The 19,687-nt window shown below is 44.3% G+C and overlaps 1 protein-coding gene across 1 annotated transcript; it reads left to right on the plus strand.

Annotated features, from left to right (window-relative positions):
* Nucleotides 1–5,034: 5,034 nt before the first annotated feature.
* LOC139407200 (very long chain fatty acid elongase 4-like) lies at nt 5,035–19,066 on the plus strand. Its single transcript, XM_071150759.1, has 7 exons — nt 5,035–5,165; nt 7,616–7,711; nt 9,984–10,171; nt 10,719–10,799; nt 17,880–18,051; nt 18,258–18,385; nt 18,583–19,066. Exons 2-7 carry the CDS (start codon nt 7,645–7,647, stop codon nt 18,865–18,867), a joined length of 921 nt encoding a protein of 306 aa, XP_071006860.1. The 5' UTR covers nt 5,035–5,165; nt 7,616–7,644; the 3' UTR covers nt 18,868–19,066.
* The last annotated feature ends 621 nt before the right edge of the window (nt 19,067–19,687 follow it).

A 19,687-nucleotide genomic window follows, 5' to 3' on the forward strand; every position in this document is an offset into this window, starting at 1 on the left:
AGGATTTCCTGACTTTGGGTATCATTATGATGTCCAAAAGCAACAACAACCCAAATATACCCTCTGACTGGTTATCTAAGTAGAACTAATTGTGTCAGTGAAGCAGTGAAAATACAGTAGGTAGTCAATCTTTTACTTTCAATCAAATAAAATTCAATGGAATCTTGGGCAGAAATGTGAGAATATTGAATATTCTGTGCAATAATTACCATGAGCCTACTGCCAGTGGTGTAAAGTACTTAAGTAAAAATACTTTAAAGTACTACTTTAGTCATTTTTTGGTGGTATCTGTATTTTACTTTACTATTTATATTCTTGCCAATTTTAACTTTTACTTCACTACATTCCCGAAGAAAATAATGTACTTTTTACTCCATGCATTTTCCCTGACACCCAAAAGTATTAGCTACATTTTGACAGGAAAAGGGTCCAATGCACACACTTATCAAGAGAACATTCCTGGTTATCCCTACTGCCTCTGATCTGGTGGACTCACTAAACACAAATGTTTCATTTGTAAAGTATGTCAGAATGTTGGAGTGTGCCCCTGACTATCCGTCAATAAAAAACAGAAATAAAATTGTGCAGTCTGGTTTGCTTAATATAATAAATGTTTTAATGGTTTATACATTTTAGCAATTCCATTTACTTTCACTTAAGTCATTTTCTATCTTTACTTTTACTCAAGAATGGCAATAGAGTACTTTTTCCACCACTGCCTAAAAAAAGAAAACTTGGTTACAGACAATGTAGGCCAGAGGAAGCTCTCTTCTGTAACCAACAAGTAAAGCTGGGTTGTATCTAATGATGGTGTGACACTTCCACCTAGCGGTGAATTCAAAATATATCTCAATGTTGACCACCTCAGTTTTGGACTATAGGACACACTCTAAAGACTAATTGATAGGCTAATGGTTTGACACACTATGGGACATTGGCACATATCCAAAAGCTACTTACAGCCACAGACCTATAGCCTAAATAGCAACTAGAGAGAGAATACACACATTTGTTGTATGAAGCATCTCCTCTACCCAAATTAAGTGATAATAGAATCACTAGGCTATTTATATTTCTGATTTAAAAAATGCCTCGTATAGCCTATTCTTGGTATAAATTAAAGTCCAAATCTGCAATGACAATACTGACAATGTAGAATATCCTACTAATCAAGGCCAAAAACGCAAATGCATTTGCAGAAAATGCGCCCTTATATCAAGCTGTCAATCCCAAACCACTCCATCGCCCCAACCAACTCTTTTGGCGGACCCTTGTTGTCACGTGTTGTTGACGAAACGCTAAGGGTGACTTCCAGAGAGTGGAGAGGGGATCAATAAACACATCAACTTCGGAACACACTTCTGACTTGAATGATGCAATTAATGTTCTACTTTTAAATCATACAAATTTGAATGAACAGATCCCCTTACAAGATAGAAACCTCAGTAACTGTTAAACATTTAATTTGGGAGGAATTTCATCTGTTGTCAAGTCTCTAAATCAGACATAAACAAATGCACATGTCATATAATTAGGCACGCCTCCATTATTTTCTTTGAAATTGTGCAAACTCCAAACATTTATTGAACTGCATTGTTGGTTAAGGGCTCGTAAGTAAGCATTTCACAGTAAGTTCTACTACACCTGTTGTATTCGGCGCATGTGACAAATAACATTTGATATGATTTGATTTGATATCACAGTGCTCTGAAGCCTACAGCATTGCTGGCTTGGTCGAAGAGAGTCATGGGTAACTGCATACATGGAGTGTGTCTAAAAGTGGGCGTGTCAACAGAACTGGGAGGATCAACAGAAGTGGGTGTATAGTAAGGGAAATAGATAATTGGGCAGATTTGTTGCCACTTAAGACCATTTGTGTGGCAGATTGGGCTGCACAACAAGTCGATTGATGACAACTGGAGAATTCTAGCTAAGCCTAACCCTTTTCCTAACCTTAACCTCATTCTCCTAACCTGCCACATGAATTATCCTAACCTGCTATGCATTTTAGCTAACCCTAAGGTATCCATCCCCCTTTCCCTAACACATTTCCTAAACTTAACCTTATTCTCCTAACCTGCCATGTTAATTCTCCTAACCTACCACGTTAATTATCCTAACCTGCTACATTAATTATCCTAACCTGCTACATTAGTTATTTGAACCTGCTATGTAAACATTAAACTGACCCGCAGTGCACCTGGCTATGGCCGTTCTAACCAATAATGGAGTGCTGATGTTACACCCATCGCTGTTGATCCACCCATTGATGTTACACCCATCACTGTTGATGAACCCACTGATGTTACACCCATCACTGTTGATCCATCCACTGATGTTACACCCATCCCTGTTGATCCACCCACTGATGTTACACCCATCATTGGTGATCCATCCACTGATGTTACACCCATCACTGTTGATCCACCCACTGATGTTACACCCATTGCTGTTGATCCACCCACTGATGTTACACCCATTGCTGCTGAGCCACCCACTCCTTTTGCAACGCCGACTTTCTGACACTCCAAGTAGGCAATTACCCATATTTGGTTAAAGTGGCTATCTGAGAGTCTAATCATTTTCCCTCCTTCAGCTTTGAGAGACTTGTGCAAATGGCAGAGGCACGCGTGAATTTGCAAATGGAGGGCCACCGGAAAAGGAGTGATTTGCGATTCAGCGAGAGAATGATAGAGAAAGCGTCCCATTAGTTTCCATTATGGCGTCTGAGCGCACGGGCAGTGCCATTAAGGCAATCTCCATTTTGAAGTAGTACATTTTCTTCGTCACGATTGTCTGATCCATCCTGATGACCCGGTTGGACATGACTCCAACAGGGTCATCAGGAGGAATCAGCCAATAAGGTTGGAAGTCCCACCCAGTTGACTACATTGAAATGGTGGAAGCCCTCAATGGCGCTGGACATGCTAAATGACCCTTTGGCCACTAGAAGCCTTTGTCATTCTATATGGATTCAGCCAAGTTCTTGCTAAGATTCATTTCTAGTCATCACATTTATTTATATAGCCCTTCGTACATCAGCTGATATCTCAAAGTGCTGTACAGAAACCCAGCCTAAAACCCCAAACAGCAAGCAATGCAGGTGTAGAAGCACGGTGGCTAGGAAAAACTCCCTAGAAAGGCCAAAACCTAGGAAGAAACCTAGAGAGGAACCAGGCTATGTGGGGTGGCCAGTCTTCTTCTGGCTGTGCCGGGTGGAGATTATAACAGAACATGGCCAAGATGTTCAAATGTTCATAAATGACCAGCATGGTCCAATAATAATAAGGCAGAACAGTTGAAACTGGAGCAGCAGCACGGCCAGGTGGACTGGGGACAGCAAGGAGTCATCATGCCAGGTAGTCCTGATGCATGTTCCTAGGGCTCAGGTCCTCCGAGAGAGAGAAAGAAAGAGAGAAAGAGAGAATTAGAGAGAGCACACTTAAATTCACACAGGACACCGAATAGGACAGGAGAAGTACTTCAGATATAACAAACTGACCCTAGCCCCCCGACACATAAACTACTGCAGCATAAATACTGGAGGCTGAGACAGGAGGGGTCAGGAGACACTGTGGCCCCATCCGATGATACCCCCTGACAGGGCCAAACAGGAAGGATATAACCCCACCCACTTTGCCAAAGCACAGCCCCCACACCACTAGAGGGATATCTTCAACCACCAACTTACCATCCTGAGACAAGGCTGAGTATAGCCCACAAAGATCTCCGGCACGGCACAACCCAAGGGGGGGGGGGGGGGGGGGGGGGGGGTGCGCCAACCCAGACAGGATGATCACATCAGTGACTCAACCCACTCATGTGACGCACCCCTCCCAGGGACGGTATGAGAGAGCCCCAGTAAGCCAGTGACTCAGCCCCTGTAATAGGGTTAGAGGCAGAGAATCCCAGTGGAAAGAGGGGAACCGGCAGCAAGGGCGGTTCGTGGCTCCAGAGCCTTTCCGTTCACCTACCCACTCCTGGGCCAGACTACACTCAATCATATGACCCACTGAAGAGATTAGTCTTCAGTAAAGACTTAAAGGTTGAGACCGAGTTTGCGTCTCTTACATGGGTAGGCAGACCATTCCATAAAAATTGAGCTCTATAGGAGAAAGCCCTGCCTCCAGCTGTTTGCTTAGAAATTCTTGGGACAATTAGGAGGCCTGCGTCTTGTGACCGTAGCGTACGTGTAGGTATGTACGGCAGGACCAAATCAGAGAGATAGGTAGGAGCAAGCCCAGGTAATGCTTTGTAGGTTAGCAGTAAAACCTTGAAATCAGCCCTTGCCTTGACAGGAAGCCAGTGTAGGGAGGCTAGCACTGGAGTAATATGATCAAATTTTTTGGTTCTAGTCAGGATTCTAGCAGCTGTATTTAGCACTAACTGAAGTTTATTTAGTGCTTTATCCGGGTAGCCGGAAAGTAGAGCATTGCAGTAGTCTAACCTAGAAGTGACAAAAGCATGGATTAATTTTTCTGCATAATTTTTGGACAGATTTTTGCAATGTTACGTAGATGGAAAAAAGCTGTCCTTGAAATGGTCTTGATATGTTCTTCAAAAGAGAGATCAGGGTCCAGAGTAACGCCGAGGTCCTTCACAGTTTTATTTGAGACGACTGTACAACCATTAAGATTAATTGTCAGATTCAACAGAAGATCTCTTTGTTTCTTGGGACCTAGAACAAGCATCTCTGTTTTGTCCGAGTTTAAAAGTAGAACGTTTGCAGCCATCCACTTCCTTATGTCTGAAACACATGCTTCTAGCGAGGGAAGCCATTTCTAGTGTCTTCCCCATTCTCCTATCACTTGAAGGGGCTGAATAAGGGGACAGGGTGGAAGTTGATTATCTCTATCAAGCAAAGGGGCCATCAGTCTTTCCAGTCAGTGTAGCGGTCCCTGGAGTGCAATAACCGCATGCGCAGTGCCATCAGTCTCGTCGTGTATCCTGAAGATCGAAAACAGAGAAGATGAGCCTGAGCACCCAGCACGAAACTCATGCATGATTTCCGCTTGCCTTTTGTAGTTTTTGCCTAATTCGGGGTTGATGTCGAATTGTCCAGCAGTGTTGGAGATCAACAGCTATAACGGCAGAATACGGTAATTTAAAGGTGTTGGGCATCACATTGCACCGGATGTCATTACACGCACCTAAATCTCGAGAAGGTATGTAGATATGTATTTTTTCTCCATTATAATGAAATGGTTAATACCGAAATAAAAACCGTGTGCTTAGGCTATGAGTCTTTATATAGGACATTTGGGGAACATATTAGTGCACAACCTTGGAAAGTGTAGGCTTAGTCTTGTTTAATTAGTCATGAGCTGCTTTGAGGAATTGAACCGTTACATTCTGTTTCGTTCGTTCATTACTTTTATTCCATTAGGCCTACTCCCTCCTCCTTAAAAAACAGTGAACTTCTATGTGAGCGTGCATGACAGATGGCAATAATGTAGCGCGTAAATAGACTTGGCGGAAAGAAACGTGTAGTAGGCAAGCACGTTGTTAGAATAAGATGGGTGGCACATAGAAACGAACGCACTGGATACAGACTATAAAATGTGTCTATAAAGTGTTTAGAGACTATTTTCATTATATTTTCCTACGAATGGGTGTCCTACTAAAATTTTTGTATGAATTGTTAACCACATAATTTCCCCTGTTCAATCAACCACATTTTGACAATCCCCTGTCGCCCTGCGAATGTGGGTAGTCCGGCATTTGCACTTACATCTAAGCTCGTAGATCAATTGGATTTAAGCCTCTTGAGTGCTCCGCCCGAAACCTGCTGACACGCCCGTGGTCTTTGTGTGCGATCATGCCCGTTTCCATGGGCGACCGGGTCTATTCGCTGGGTGACGTTTTTTCTCCTTCCATCCTCTCCTTTCCTCTTCCGTTTTGAAAACAAAACTAAACCCCCATTGTCAGTGAATGCATATGTTTTTTCAGGGTCCCCCAAACTTCCCAAAACATTTTCACAAATTCATTAGGCCTAACATGATCTATATGCACATGAGATGGTTCTAGTGTATGGTTCTTTAGTGCATGTTATTATAATAATATAACATTAACTTTATTTGTATATTGCTTTTCAATAAAAGTATCAAAGTGCTTCATGTCATAAAATATCAAATAAAAGTACTAACAAAGTAATAAAAACAAGAGGAACATCTTTAGGCCTCTGCATTCTCATCTGTGGCGACTGTTATTGAACTGATCCACGGGATGAATAATAGATGAATAAATGGACACCTGTTGTAAGATGGATAGGGATAGGCCTATACTGTTGTAAGATGGATAGGGATAGGCCTATGCTGCAATTATGTAACGTTGTTCTCCATAGCTCATATGTTATGCATCAACTCAAATCATGCTAGAGTGGCACACTGTAACGGTTGTCGTCGGGAGAAAGAGAGGACCAAGGTGCAGCGTGGTAAGTATTCATTGTAATTTAATAAAGAATGAATACTGAAACAAAAACAATACACGACAAACGAACAGTCCTGAACGGTGCAACAAAACACAGAATAGAAAATAAACACCCACAACTCAAAAGTGAAACCAGGCTACCTAAGTATGATTCTCAATCAGGGACAACGATTGACAGCTGCCTCTGATTGAGAACCATACCAGGCCGAACACAGAAAATCCCAAATTATAGAAAAAAGAACATAGACAACCCACCCAACTCACGCCCTGACCATACTAAAACAAAGACATAATAAAAGAACTAAGGTCAGAACATGACACACACATTTGTCAACTTTTGAATCAGTGTTTTTTTTTCTAATCTTGTTGCAGAATGGGTAACCCTAGGGATGGGATAACCACACACATATAGACCTACAGCCATGTGTGTGGAGACAGAAAGAGAGAGAGAGACCCTCTTATGAACATTGATCTCTCATCTCTTATCCTCCGTAATGAACTTAAACTGCTTTTATGGCAGCGACCGGCCAGGTCTCTCACAGGTCTCTTATGCATGTTAGCATTACCAGCAGCTAGCTAGCGCCTCGAACAGTGACAGCTGTGTAGGGGGTTGAGGAGGCACCCCGCCTTATTAATGGTCGGACAAACACTGATCAGTTGTTCAGTCCTCTTTCAGATCTGTGCAATTAGTGTGAGGCTGGAAATAAACCCTGCACAAGGGAATGTTCTTACCAATTGGTGTTGCATGTGCAGAGTTTGGCAAACTCAGGTTTTGAACTTGATGGGCAGCATGAAAACTTAGTGCGGCACATGGGGGATGTGTGAAACCTACTCCTTAGAGTGAAGTGCCCCCACTTGCACTAGTGGATAGCTAGTGTTTTGCATGGCGGCGACTGGTAAGACACTTCAGGAGGGCAGTCACACGTGCTTGCAAGGCACAGGTCCTGGGTTCGAGCCTCGGTTTGAGCCGCATCAGGAGAAACTGGTACTCACTAAACAAGCAGTGTGACATCCTTTACATTAGAACCAAATGTTATGTTAAGGTTTTCAACTATCTCAAGGGCTAATTACATTTCTTGTCTAGCTTTCTTTACGCTAACACACCTGCTCCTTTTCCCAGATGAACTCGCTTAAAAGCGAGCTCAAGTAGTCTGTCATGAAGTTTCTCCTCTATCTCTCACTACAGCATAAGCAGGACCAAATCCAGACGCAGTCATGGAAGCTCTCACCCACTTTATGAATGACACGGTAGAGTTCTACAGATGGAGCCTTACTATAGCAGGTGAGTTAGTGTTGATCTCTCTTCTCTCACATAGCAGGGGCAGTCTGCTAATGTAACCACACACATGCACACAAACCCAGGTACACCACACACACATACAGTGCCAGTCAAAAGTTTTGACACCCCAACTCATTCAAGAGTTTTTCTTTATTTTTACTATATTCTACATTGTAGAATAATGGTAAAGACATCAAAACTATGAAATAACACATAAGGAATCATGTAGTAACCAAAAAAGTATTCAACAAATCAAAATATATTTTATATTTGTGATTCTTCAAAGTAGGTGCCCTTTGCCTTGATGACAGCTTTGCACACTCTTGGCATTCTCTCAACCAGCTCCATTAGGTAGTCACCTGGAATGCATTTCAATTAACAGGTGTGCCTTGTTAAAAGTTCATTTGTGGAATTTCTTTCCTTCTTAATGCGTTTGAGCCAATCAGTTGTGTTGTGACAAAGAAGGGATGGTATACAGAAGATAGCCCTGTTTGGTAAAAGACCAAGTCCATATTATTGCAAGAACAGCTCAAATAAGCAAAGATAAATGACAGTCCATCATTACTTTAAGACATGAAGGTCAGTCAATCCGGAAAATTTCTGGAATTTTGAAAGTTTCTTCAAGTGCAGTCGCAAAAACCATCAAGCGCTATGATGAAACTGGCTCTCATGAGGACTGCCACAGGAAAGGAAGACCCAGAGTTACCTCTGCTGCAGAGGATTAGTTCATTAGAGTTACCAGCCACAGAAATTGCAGCCCAAATAAATACTTCACGAAGTTCAAGTAACAGACACATCTCAACATCAACTTTTAAGAGGAGACTGCATGAATCAGGGCTTCATGGTCGAATTGCTGCAAAGAAACCACTACTAAAGGACACCAATAATAAGACGAGACTTGCTTGGGCCAAGAAACATGAGCAATGGACATTAGACCGGTGGAAATCTGTCCTTTGTCTGATGAGTCCAAATTTGAGATATTTGGTTCCAACTGCTGTGTCTTAGTGAGATGCAGAGTAGGTGAACAGATGATCTCCACATGTGTAGTTCACACCGTGAAGCATGAAGGAGGAGGTGTAATGGTGTGGGGGTTCTTTGCTGGTGACACCGTCTGTGATTTATTTAGAATTCAAGGCACACTTAACCAGCATGGCTACCTCAGCATTCTGCAGCAATACACCATCCCATCTGGTTTGCACTTAGTGGGACTATCATTTGTTTTTCAACAGGACAATGACCCAACACACCTCCAGGCTGTGTAAGGGTTATTTGACCAAGAAGAAGAGTGATGGAGTGCTGCATCAGATGACCTGGCCTCCACAATCACCCGACCTCATTCCAATTGAGGTTGTTTGGGATGAGTTGGACTGCAGAGTGAAGGAAAAGCAGCCAACAAGTGCTCAGCATATGTGGGAACTCCTTCAAGACTGTTGGAAAATAATTCCAGGTGAAGCTGGCTGAGAGAATGTCAAAAGTGTGCAAAGCTGTCATCGAGGCAAAGGGTGGCTATTTTGAAGAATCTCAAATATAAAATATATTTTGATTTGGTTAACACTTTTTTGGGTACTACATGATTCCATGTGTTGTGTCATCGTTTTGATGTCTTCACTATTATTCTACAATGTAGAAAATAGTCAAAATGAAGAAAAACCCTTGAATGAGTAGGTGTGTCCAAACTTTTGAGTGGTACTTTACATACTACTGTTGACTGTGTCATGTGACTGTTAGAATGTTCTTTTTCATGTTTGTTTGACTAACCTAGAAAAAGTATCCTACTTTTCATTTGACTAACCTACACAGCACCCTCCAACAACACTTAAGCACTGTAACTCCTATGGTTGTCCATATGTCTGCCTATGCTGTGTGTGTGGGTCAATCACTGTCTCAGCATTCAAATTGAATAGATATTTAAATAACTTTTTTAAATAACTATTTTTACAATACTTCAGTCCCACCTGTCTACACTAAACTCTATCTCAGTCTGTCTTCAGTTCATTGTCAGTGTTACCTTACACTGAAAGCTACACCTGTAGGCTACGTGCACTAACAGTGTGTGTGTATGTGTGTGTGTGTGTGTGTGTGTGTGTGTGTGTGTGTGTGTGCAATACAATACACTATTAGCGCAATATGGAACTAGAGTTGAGTATATCCTCAAGACACCATTGGTGCAACATTATGTAGTCTTACATTCATACATTATGTGGTCTTACATGTGAGTGTCTGTTATAATGACCGGTTCTGACATTACCCCTTTCCTCTCCTATCCCTCTTCCAGACAAGCGGGTGGAGAAATGGCCAATGATGTCATCGCCCGCCCCCACCCTGGCCATCAGCTGCCTGTACCTGCTCTTCCTGTGGGCGGGGCCTAAGTACATGCAGAATCGCGAGCCTTTCCAGCTAAGGAAGACCCTCATAGTGTACAACTTCAGTATGGTGATACTCAACTTTTACATCGCCAAAGAGGTAACCAGCTCCTTTCCTTTTTCAACAAAAGTAATTCAGGAAATGTTCCATTTCGTTTCAGGCCATGGTCTTTATGATTCCCAGTCCCAGTGTCAGTGTCTACAGATTGGAAAGGGCTTTAAAGTTGATAGCAATATGACACCTGCTCCAGCTAATGTATTGGTGGGCAAGGTTGAGCCATCACCAAATGGATGATGTAGCATGCCGTATACCATCCCTGCCTGAACTCAATACCATACTCCCATACCATACCCAGCACTGCACCTGTCAAACATCCTCTACAGTTACATCTATATAGTCTTTTTAGAACTGTAGGCACAGAGGATACAGGGTCTAGGGCAAAACTCCAATCCTCAAAGCCTGCAGTATTGGTGGTTTTCATTTCTCCCTGGCAATTTATTTCACACGTCCATTCACCCAGGTGTAAATTGGTTGCTGTGGCCCTTGAGGACTATTGTTGTGTATCTGTGGTCTAGAGGAAAGGGACTACCCCAAACGTTGTGTACTTAACGTTGTGTCCCTGACATTGTATCCCTGTGGTCCTCAGCTCCTCCTGGGTGCGAGAGCAGCGGGATACAGCTACCTATGTCAACCTGTCAGCTATTCCAACGACGTCAACGAAGTCAGGGTGAGCAAACTTGACACACTACAGACATACTCTTAATTTGATCACTCTGTTGTTGCAGAGTGTCGTGTCTGTGACTATCATTAAATGTGAAGACTTATTTTATCAAATCAATTCTATGTGTAATTATTATTGCGTGATTAAACGAATCATGTAAACTTTAATTAATTAGGAAGTCGGGGCACCACCGGAAAATGTTTATAGAGTCTCTATTTCCCAAATCGACTCTTAAGATATTTTCATATCTTATCGATTAGTCTTCTATTAATGTATCATCATTACCTCATCAGTTATCATTACTGAATGTCGCAAACCCTTGGATATCTGCACGAACCCTAGTCTCGAAACTGAATCTGCCATGTACATATTGGCTTAATTATTTATTTACTAAACAAATCACAGAAATACATAAACAAACAATATAGTTATTGATTACTAACACAATGCATTGATAAGTCCCTAGTGGGCTAAACCGGTATGACGGCTTGGTAGATAATGGAAAGAGGTGGTGACAGATAAAAAGCGGGACAGACAAAATGGATTCATTACACACAGTTGATTATTGTATTCATTGAAATGCTAATCCTAAGCACATGAACGGCCGCTCATTCAAAAATCATTTCAATGTATATATTTACGCCCGTATGTCGTTGTTGTTTTCTTTGTTGGGATCGCCGGTCCGTCTGCTGGAGAGTCAGTTCATCAGAGACTCTCTGGTTAACTTCCCCAGGAGTCACAATGTCTTTCGTAGTTGTCGCTTTCTCAGCGGCTCTGGATAGCGTCTGTTGTAATGATACGTCAGGCATACAGATGGTTGTTGCATAGAATAGATGCTTCCGCTGTTGTTGTTATTCTCGCACTAGATTTACATAACTAGACTAGTAATTCTATGTCTGGGATTTGCTCTTATTCTGTAGTGATCGATAGTCTCAGAGTTGAACCATTTCCAGCCGTGTAGCCAACGCTCCACGCTGTATGGTCTTGTCCTTTGGTAATAGAATTGTCGCCATTTCAACATGGGGACGAAGTCCAAGACCAAGTGAATTTCGTCACAGGGGTTTATATACTTGGGGTAGAAAAGGGGGTGTTTCATCATTCCCACCCAATGTCTGTGTTCACTTGGGGCGGGACCACCGATTGAGAATAAGCTACAATGGAAAATAATTCTCATTTAGAATGCTAACATCGCATTGTTGTCTTCACAAGAGACAACAACAACAAGAGTACCATTATAGTCATTCATTCAGTTAGATGCAAACCTCGTGGACAAGCAGAGATATCCTTATCGTCCTCCTTATCGTCCTCCTTATCGTTATCCTTATCGTCCTCCTTATCGTTAGATGTAAACCTCATAACTGGGAAGTGTGGACAAGCAGAGATATCCTTATCGTCCTCCTTATAGTCCTCCTTATCGTTATCCTTATCGTCCTCCTTATCGTTAGATGTAAACCTCATAACTGGGAAGTGTGGACAAGCAGAGATATCCTTATCGTCCTCCTTATCGTCCTCCTTATCGTCATCCTTGTCCTACCTTTCCGTGATGTCACAGAATAAAATAACTTTTTTTTTATTTTTACCCCTTTTTCTCCCCAATTTCGTGGTGTCCAATTGTTAGTAGCTAGTCTTGTCTCATCGCTACAACTCCCGTACGGGCTCGGGAGAGACGAAGCTTGAAAGTCATGTGTCCTCCGATACACAACCCAACCTAGCCGCACTGCTTCTTAACACAGCGTGCATCCAACCCGGAAGCCAGCCGCACCAATGTGTCCGTGCACCTGGCAACCTTGCGCGCACTGCGCGCACTGCGCCCGGCCCACCACAGGAGTCGCTGGTGCGCGATGAGACAAGGATTTCCCTACCGGCCAAACCCGGTCGCGGCCGGTTACGACAGCGCCTGGGCGCGAACCCAGAGTCTCTGGCGCTGCAGTACAGCACCCTTAACCACTGCGCCACCCGGGAGGCCAAGAATAAAACAACTTTGGCAAGATTGTTCTGTAATTACCCACGGAACATTCCCACATTCTCAAAAATATAAATATTGTTTAATTATTCAAACTTTTGATGTCCATGGGTCTCTCTGTGTTCCACAGTTTACATTCCAACACTACAGAGCACAGAGGCAGCATATTTTATGACCGCCATAAAACAGCCGACTTCCAGCTCTCCCCCTCTACGAGAGAGAGCACGCTGTAGAGCGGACCCACTCTAACCTGATCCTTCAGATCACCACAGGAGAGTCATGACATTCCCCCTTTACGAGAGAGAGCACGCTGTAGAGCAGACCCACGGTTACCTGATCCTTCAGATCGCCACAGGAGAGTCATGACATTCCCCCTCTACGAGAGAGAGCACGCTGTAGAGTGGACCCACTCTAACCTGATCCTTCAGATCACCACTGGAGAGTCATGACATTCCCCCTCTACGAGAGAGAGCACGCTGTAGAGCAGACCCACGGTTATCTGATCCTTCAGATCGCCACAGAAGAGTCATGACATTCCCCCTCTACGAGAGAGAGCACGCTGTAGAGCGGACCCACTCTAACCTGATCCTTCAGATCACCACAGGAAAGTCATGACATTCCCCCTCTACGAGAGAGAGCACGCTGTAGAGCAGACCCACGGTTACCTGATCCTTCAGATCGCCACAGGAGAGTCATGACATTCCCCCTCTACGAGAGAGAGCACGCTGTAGAGCGGACCCACTGTGACCTGATCCTTCAGATCGCCACAGGAGAGTCATGACATTCCCCCTCTACGAGAGAGAGCACGCTGTAGAGCGGACCCACTGTGACCTGATCCTTCAGATCGCCACAGGAGAGTCATGACATTCCCCCTCTACGAGAGAGAGCACGCTGTAGAGCGGACCCACTGTTACCTGATCCTTCAGATTGCCACAGGAGAGTTATGACAAGAGAGCATTAAAAAAAAAACATTGTATTCACGATTTAAAAAGGCTTCTAAAGTTTGCAATTTCCACTTAAACATTTCAGACTTGATTTCCCAAACGAAAAATGTAACAACACCTACTAAAATGTCCATGAATTATCATCCACATAATAATTCACATTTCTTGTTGCAGCAGCATTATTTTCCTGCTGTAAGAAACTGGTCAAATTAAGATAGTACATCTGTACACTCCTGAAATTGATTTGGTGGACAGACCAAGAGCTAGAGCTTGTCTGGTCATTCTGTTCATAAGCCAGAAAAGACCAGACATGATAGCCTTCTACCCATTTCCGCGACGCATATAAGGCCCTGCCCCGCCCCCCTTTCGGAAAAGCTGACCACGACTCCATTTTGTTGATCCCTGCCTACAGACAGAAACTAAAACAAGAGGCTCCCACGCTGAGGTCTGTCCAACGCTGGTCCGACCAAGCTGACTCCACACTCCAAGACTGCTTCCACCACGTGGACTGGGACATGTTTCGTATTGCGTCAGACAACAACATTGACGAATACGCTGATTCGGTGTGCGAGTTCATTAGAACGTGCGTTGAAGATGTCGTTCCCATAGCAACGATTAAAACATTCCCTAACCAGAAACCGTGGTTTGATGGCAGCATTCGCGTGAAACTGAAAGCGCGAACCACTGCTTTTAATCAGGGCAAGGTGTCTGGTAACATGACCGAATACAAACAGTGCAGCTATTCCCTCCGCAAGGCTATCAAACAAGCTAAGCGTCAGTACAGAGACAAAGTAGAATCTCAATTCAACGGCTCAGACACAAGAGGCATGTGGCAGGGTCTACAGTCAATCACGGACTACAGGAAGAAATCCAGCCCAGTCACGGACCAGGATGTCCTGCTCCCAGGCAGACTAAATAACTTTTTTGCCCGCTTTGAGGACAATACAGTGCCACTGACACGGCCTGCAACGAAAACATGCGGTCTCTCCTTCACTGCAGCCGAGGTGAGTAAGACATTTAAACGTGTTAACCCTCGCAAGGCTGCAGGCCCAGACGGCATCCCCAGCCGCGCCCTCAGAGCATGCGCAGACCAGCTGGCCGGTGTGTTTACGGACATATTCAATCAATCCCTATACCAGTCTGCTGTTCCCACATGCTTCAAGAGGGCCACCATTGTTCCTGTTCCCAAGAAAGCTAAGGTAACTGAGCTAAACGACTACCGCCCCGTAGCACTCACTTCCGTCATCATGAAGTGCTTTGAGAGACTAGTCAAGGACCATATCACCTCCACCCTACCTGACACCCTAGACCCACTCCAATTTGCTTACCGCCCAAATAGGTCCACAGACGATGCAATCTCAACCACACTGCACACCGCCCTAACTCATCTGGACAAGAGGAATACCTATGTGAGAATGCTGTTCATTGAATACAGCTCGGCATTCAACACCATAGTACCCTCCAAGCTCGTCATCAAGCTCGAGACCCTGGGTCTCGACCCCGCCCTGTGCAACTGGGTACTGGACTTCCTGACGGGCCGCCCCCAGGTGGTGAGGGTAGGCAACAACATCTCCTCCCCGCTGATCCTCAACACTGGGGCCCCACAAGGGTGCGTTCTGAGCCCTCTCCTGTACTCCCTGTTCACCCACGACTGCGTGGCCACGCACGCCTCCAACTCAATCATCAAGTTTGCGGACGACACAACAGTGGTAGGCTTGATTACCAACAACGACGAGACGGCCTACAGGGAGGAGGTGAGGGCCCTCGGAGTGTGGTGTCAGGAAAATAACCTCACACTCAACGTCAACAAAACTAAGGAGATGATTGTGGACTTCAGGAAACAGCAGAGGGAACACCCCCCTATCCACATCGATGGAACAGTAGTGGAGAGGGTAGCAAGTTTTAAGTTCCTCGGCATACACATCACAGACAAACTGAATTGGTCCACTCACACAGACAGCATCGTGAAGAAGGCGCAGCAGCGCCTCTTCAACCTCAGGAGGCTGAAGAAATTTGGCTTGTCACCAAAAGCACTCACAAACTTCTACAGATGCACAATCGAGAGCATCCTGGCGGGCTGTATCACCGCCTGGTACGGCAACTGCTCCGCCCTCAACCGTAAGGCTCTCCAGAGGGTAGTGAGGTCTGCACAACGCATCACCGGGGGCAAGGACACCTACACCACCCGATGTCACAGGAAGGCCATAAAGATCATCAAGGACATCAACCACCCGAGCCACTGCCTGTTCACCCCGCTATCATCCAGAAGGCGAGGTCAGTACAGGTGCATCAAAGCTGGGACCGAGAGACTGAAAAACAGCTTCTATCTCAAGACCATCAGACTGTTAAACAGCCACCACTAACATTGAGTGGCTGCTGCCAACACACTGACATTGACTCAACTCCAGCCACTTTAATAATGGGAATTGATGGGAAATGATGTAAATATATCACTAGCCACTTTAAACAATGCTACCTTATATAATGTTACTTACCCTACATTATTCATCTCATATGCATACGTATATACTGTACTCTATATCATCGACTGTATCCTTATGTAATACATGTATCACTAGCCACTTTAACTATGCCACTTTGTTTACATACTCATCTCTTATGTATATACTGTACTCGATACCATCTACTGTATCTTGCCTATGCTGCTCTGTACCATCACTCATTCATATATCCTTATGTACATATTATTTATCCCCTTACACTGTGTACAAGACAGTAGTTTTGGAATAGTTAGTTAGATTACTTGTTGGTTATTACTGCATTGTCGGAACTAGAAGCACAAGCATTTCGCTACACTCGCATTAACATCTGCTAACCATGTGTATGTGACAAATAAAATTTGATTTGATTTGATTTGATTTGATACAGGCTGGGTCTCTGTATTTGAGGTGTAGAATGAGGTCCAGCTTTAGCAGCATGTGGTTCTCTGTAAGTCTAAGCAGCCGTGCTGTAATCTTATTGTAGACTATTACTCTATGTGTGTGTGTGTGTGTGTGTGTGTGTGTGTGTGTGTGTGTGTGTGTGTGTGTGTGTGTGTGTGTGTGTGTGTGTGTGTGTGTGTGTGCAAGAGAAAGAGAGAGGGAGAGTAGGAGAATGTCAGAGATAGATCTACGGTGATTCCAGGACAGAGGGGGTGTGACCTTTAACATAAAGGGGAGGAGTTATTAGGTCTCACCACTTCTGTCCCCGCCCATGGCATGATGGCATTACTGAGAGATAAGAGTGACACTCAGAGCACTGTGTGTGTGTGTGTGTGTGTGTGTGTGTGTGTGTGTGTGTGTGTGTGTGTGTGTGTGTGTGTGTGTGTGTGTGTGTGTGTGTGTGTGTGTGTGTGTGTGTGTGTGTGTGTGTGTGTGTGTGTGAATTACAAAGGGATACGACAGAGAGAGAGTATGTTGGCGGGAGGTTGGTAATGGATAATGACAGGCTACTTTGTCCCATAGATAGTCTGACATACAAGAGGTTGAGCTCTATTTTCCCTATAGGGAAAAAGCCAGCAACAAGCCTGATACATCCCTCAGTTAATCTCAGTTATCAGATTTTACTGTACCAACCCCTTATCAAGCCACTTTCTCTACCAGACCGCAGGCTAACATGCCATGCCATTCATCAATGACCCCTTTCATTGTCATCACCAATCCCCTATGGATGGAGTTGACGCTAACATTGTTGACTCTGACTTTAAAATTAGGCAGATGATCCAATCACCGTCTGAGCATTCAAATTGAATAGATATTGAAATAACGTGTGAAAATAACTATTTTTACAATACTCCTGGTCCCACCTTACACTACACTCTATCTCAGTATAGTCTCTTCAGAACAATGTCAGTGTTATCTTACACTGAAAACTACACCTGTAGGTTACATGCACATGTGTGTGCATGTGGGTGTGTGCATGTGTGTGTCCTTGATACATATGTGTGTAGAGGATGCATGATGATGAGAGTGTGTGTGAAAAGCAAGGTGGCTACCTTTTGATCTCCATAATCCAAACCCAGTGGAATCCATAGAAACCTACAGAATCCTCTTTAAAGTGTTTCAGGAAATTGGGAATCTTTATTGTCTTTGAGACTCGTGTCTCTGAAACCAGACGGTTTTGAGCACCAATGATGTAATCTTGTGTTAAAGCTCACTCCCTCCCTCTTCCCGTTGGCAGATAGCATCGGCTCTGTGGTGGTACTACATCTCTAAGGGAGTGGAGTATCTGGACACAGTGTTCTTCATCCTGAGGAAGAAGATCAACCAGGTCAGCTTCCTCCATGTCTACCATCACTGCACCATGTTCATCCTCTGGTGGATCGGAATCAAGTGGGTCCCTGGAGGGCAATGTGAGTACCTGGGGGGTACATTGGCGTATTGTGTGTGTGTGTTCATGCATTTGTGTAGGGTGGGTGATTAAATGTTCCCACCTGGATACACCAGGTTCATCTCTACCCTTCACTATCATACTGTTCTGAAATAGCATACTAGCCACTCATAAGCAGCCCGACTTGTATCCCCTTGGAAATACCTTTATCCTTTAACCCCCTCACAGCGTTCTTCGGAGCAGGCATAAACTCATCCATCCATGTCCTGATGTATGGGTACTATGGCCTGGCCGCTTTCGGACCCAAGATCCAGAAATTCCTCTGGTGGAAGAAATACCTGACCATTATTCAGATGGTAAGTCTCCCTCTTGCTGTGGCCATAGCACAGCTGTTCAGGTAGTGTGTGATTGATACCGAAACACATCTTTGCATGTCAAAATATATTTCATTGTTTGGAGTGTGCGGTCTGACTAATTCATCACGGATTATATTGGGATTATTACATTTGGATTGTGCATGTCAGGTCTGTTGTGTGTTTTGTGTACATCACAGATCCAGTTCCACGTGACCATTGGCCATGCCGGCCACTCCCTCTACACTGGCTGCCCATTCCCTGCCTGGATGCAGTGGGCCCTGATTGGCTACGCCGTCACCTTCATCATCCTATTCGGCAACTTTTACTACCAGACCTACCGACGCACCCCACGTTCTGCCCACAAGGCGGCCAAGCCCATCACTAACGGTGTCTCCATGGCAACCAACGGCTACAACAAGCTACAGGAGGTAGAGGAAAATGGGCAGAAGCAGCAGAAAAAGGGAAGAGCGAAAAGGGAGTAAGGAGAAGGTGGAGAGGATGGAGGAAGCCTCTGTCAGACCAACACGAGGACCGTGGGGTGAAAAGGCAGAGGAGATAGGGGGGTTCAGGGGTGAAAGTTCAAAAGTCAAATGGGATTCCACCACACCACTGCCCCTGCAGGATGTTTCGAGGATGTGATTTGTGACCAATTTGTGTGTGTGTGTGTGTGTGTGTGTGTGTGTGTGTGTGTGTGTGTGTGTGTGTGTGTGTGTGTGTGTGTGTGTGTGTGTGTGTGTGTGTGTGTGTGTGTGTGTAAGGGGGGGGGGGGTGAGTTGGTGAGGTTTGTATTCTGGGATTTGGTAAGGTTTGGGTATGGCGGGATGGGGGTAGGAGGAGGGAGGGTGTTGGTTGTCTTTTTACAACAAAAGAAGATTGCTGCTCTTCATGTAGAGTCTGTGCTCTGTCTCCTTACTTTGGGGTCCTGGTCGAAGACAAGACCTTAAAAAGACCACAACACAACCACAGGGACTCCCAAACTGCTCAGCAGCTGCAACGTTTCCAACCAAAACTCCACCACCATTTGGTACTTTTCTTTGTTTAACTCAATGCTGATGTAGTGATGCAAATGCTTATTTATTTTTGTAGCATTGTAAATGGTATTTTACGTATTAAATTATTTCAATTTAAGAATCTTCCAGAAACGTATACCAAAGAGGATTTATATTTCATTGCGTGATGAGTAAGGGAACTACTGGAGGAGCATTATTGAGAAATAAATAGTTGTTTTACAGTACAGGGGCTGTTCTCAATTATATTTGTGGCAGTATTACTTGTCTACGTGAAACACACAGACTAGCTGCA

Source organism: Oncorhynchus clarkii, chromosome 4 (assembly GCF_045791955.1).
Source record: "Oncorhynchus clarkii lewisi isolate Uvic-CL-2024 chromosome 4, UVic_Ocla_1.0, whole genome shotgun sequence".
Classification (NCBI taxonomy): domain Eukaryota; kingdom Metazoa; phylum Chordata; class Actinopteri; order Salmoniformes; family Salmonidae; genus Oncorhynchus; species Oncorhynchus clarkii.

Excerpts from the sequence above, each read along its gene's own strand:
- LOC139407200 (XM_071150759.1), top strand. The coding sequence starts at position 7,645 with ATGGAAGCTCTCACCCACTTTATGAATGACACGGTAGAGTTCTACAGA. Across the intron at positions 10,172-10,718 it reads ACTTTTACATCGCCAAAGAG|CTCCTCCTGGGTGCGAGAGC; the intron begins GTAACCAGCTCC and ends TGTGGTCCTCAG. Across the intron at positions 10,800-17,879 it reads ACGACGTCAACGAAGTCAGG|ATAGCATCGGCTCTGTGGTG; the intron begins GTGAGCAAACTT and ends TCCCGTTGGCAG.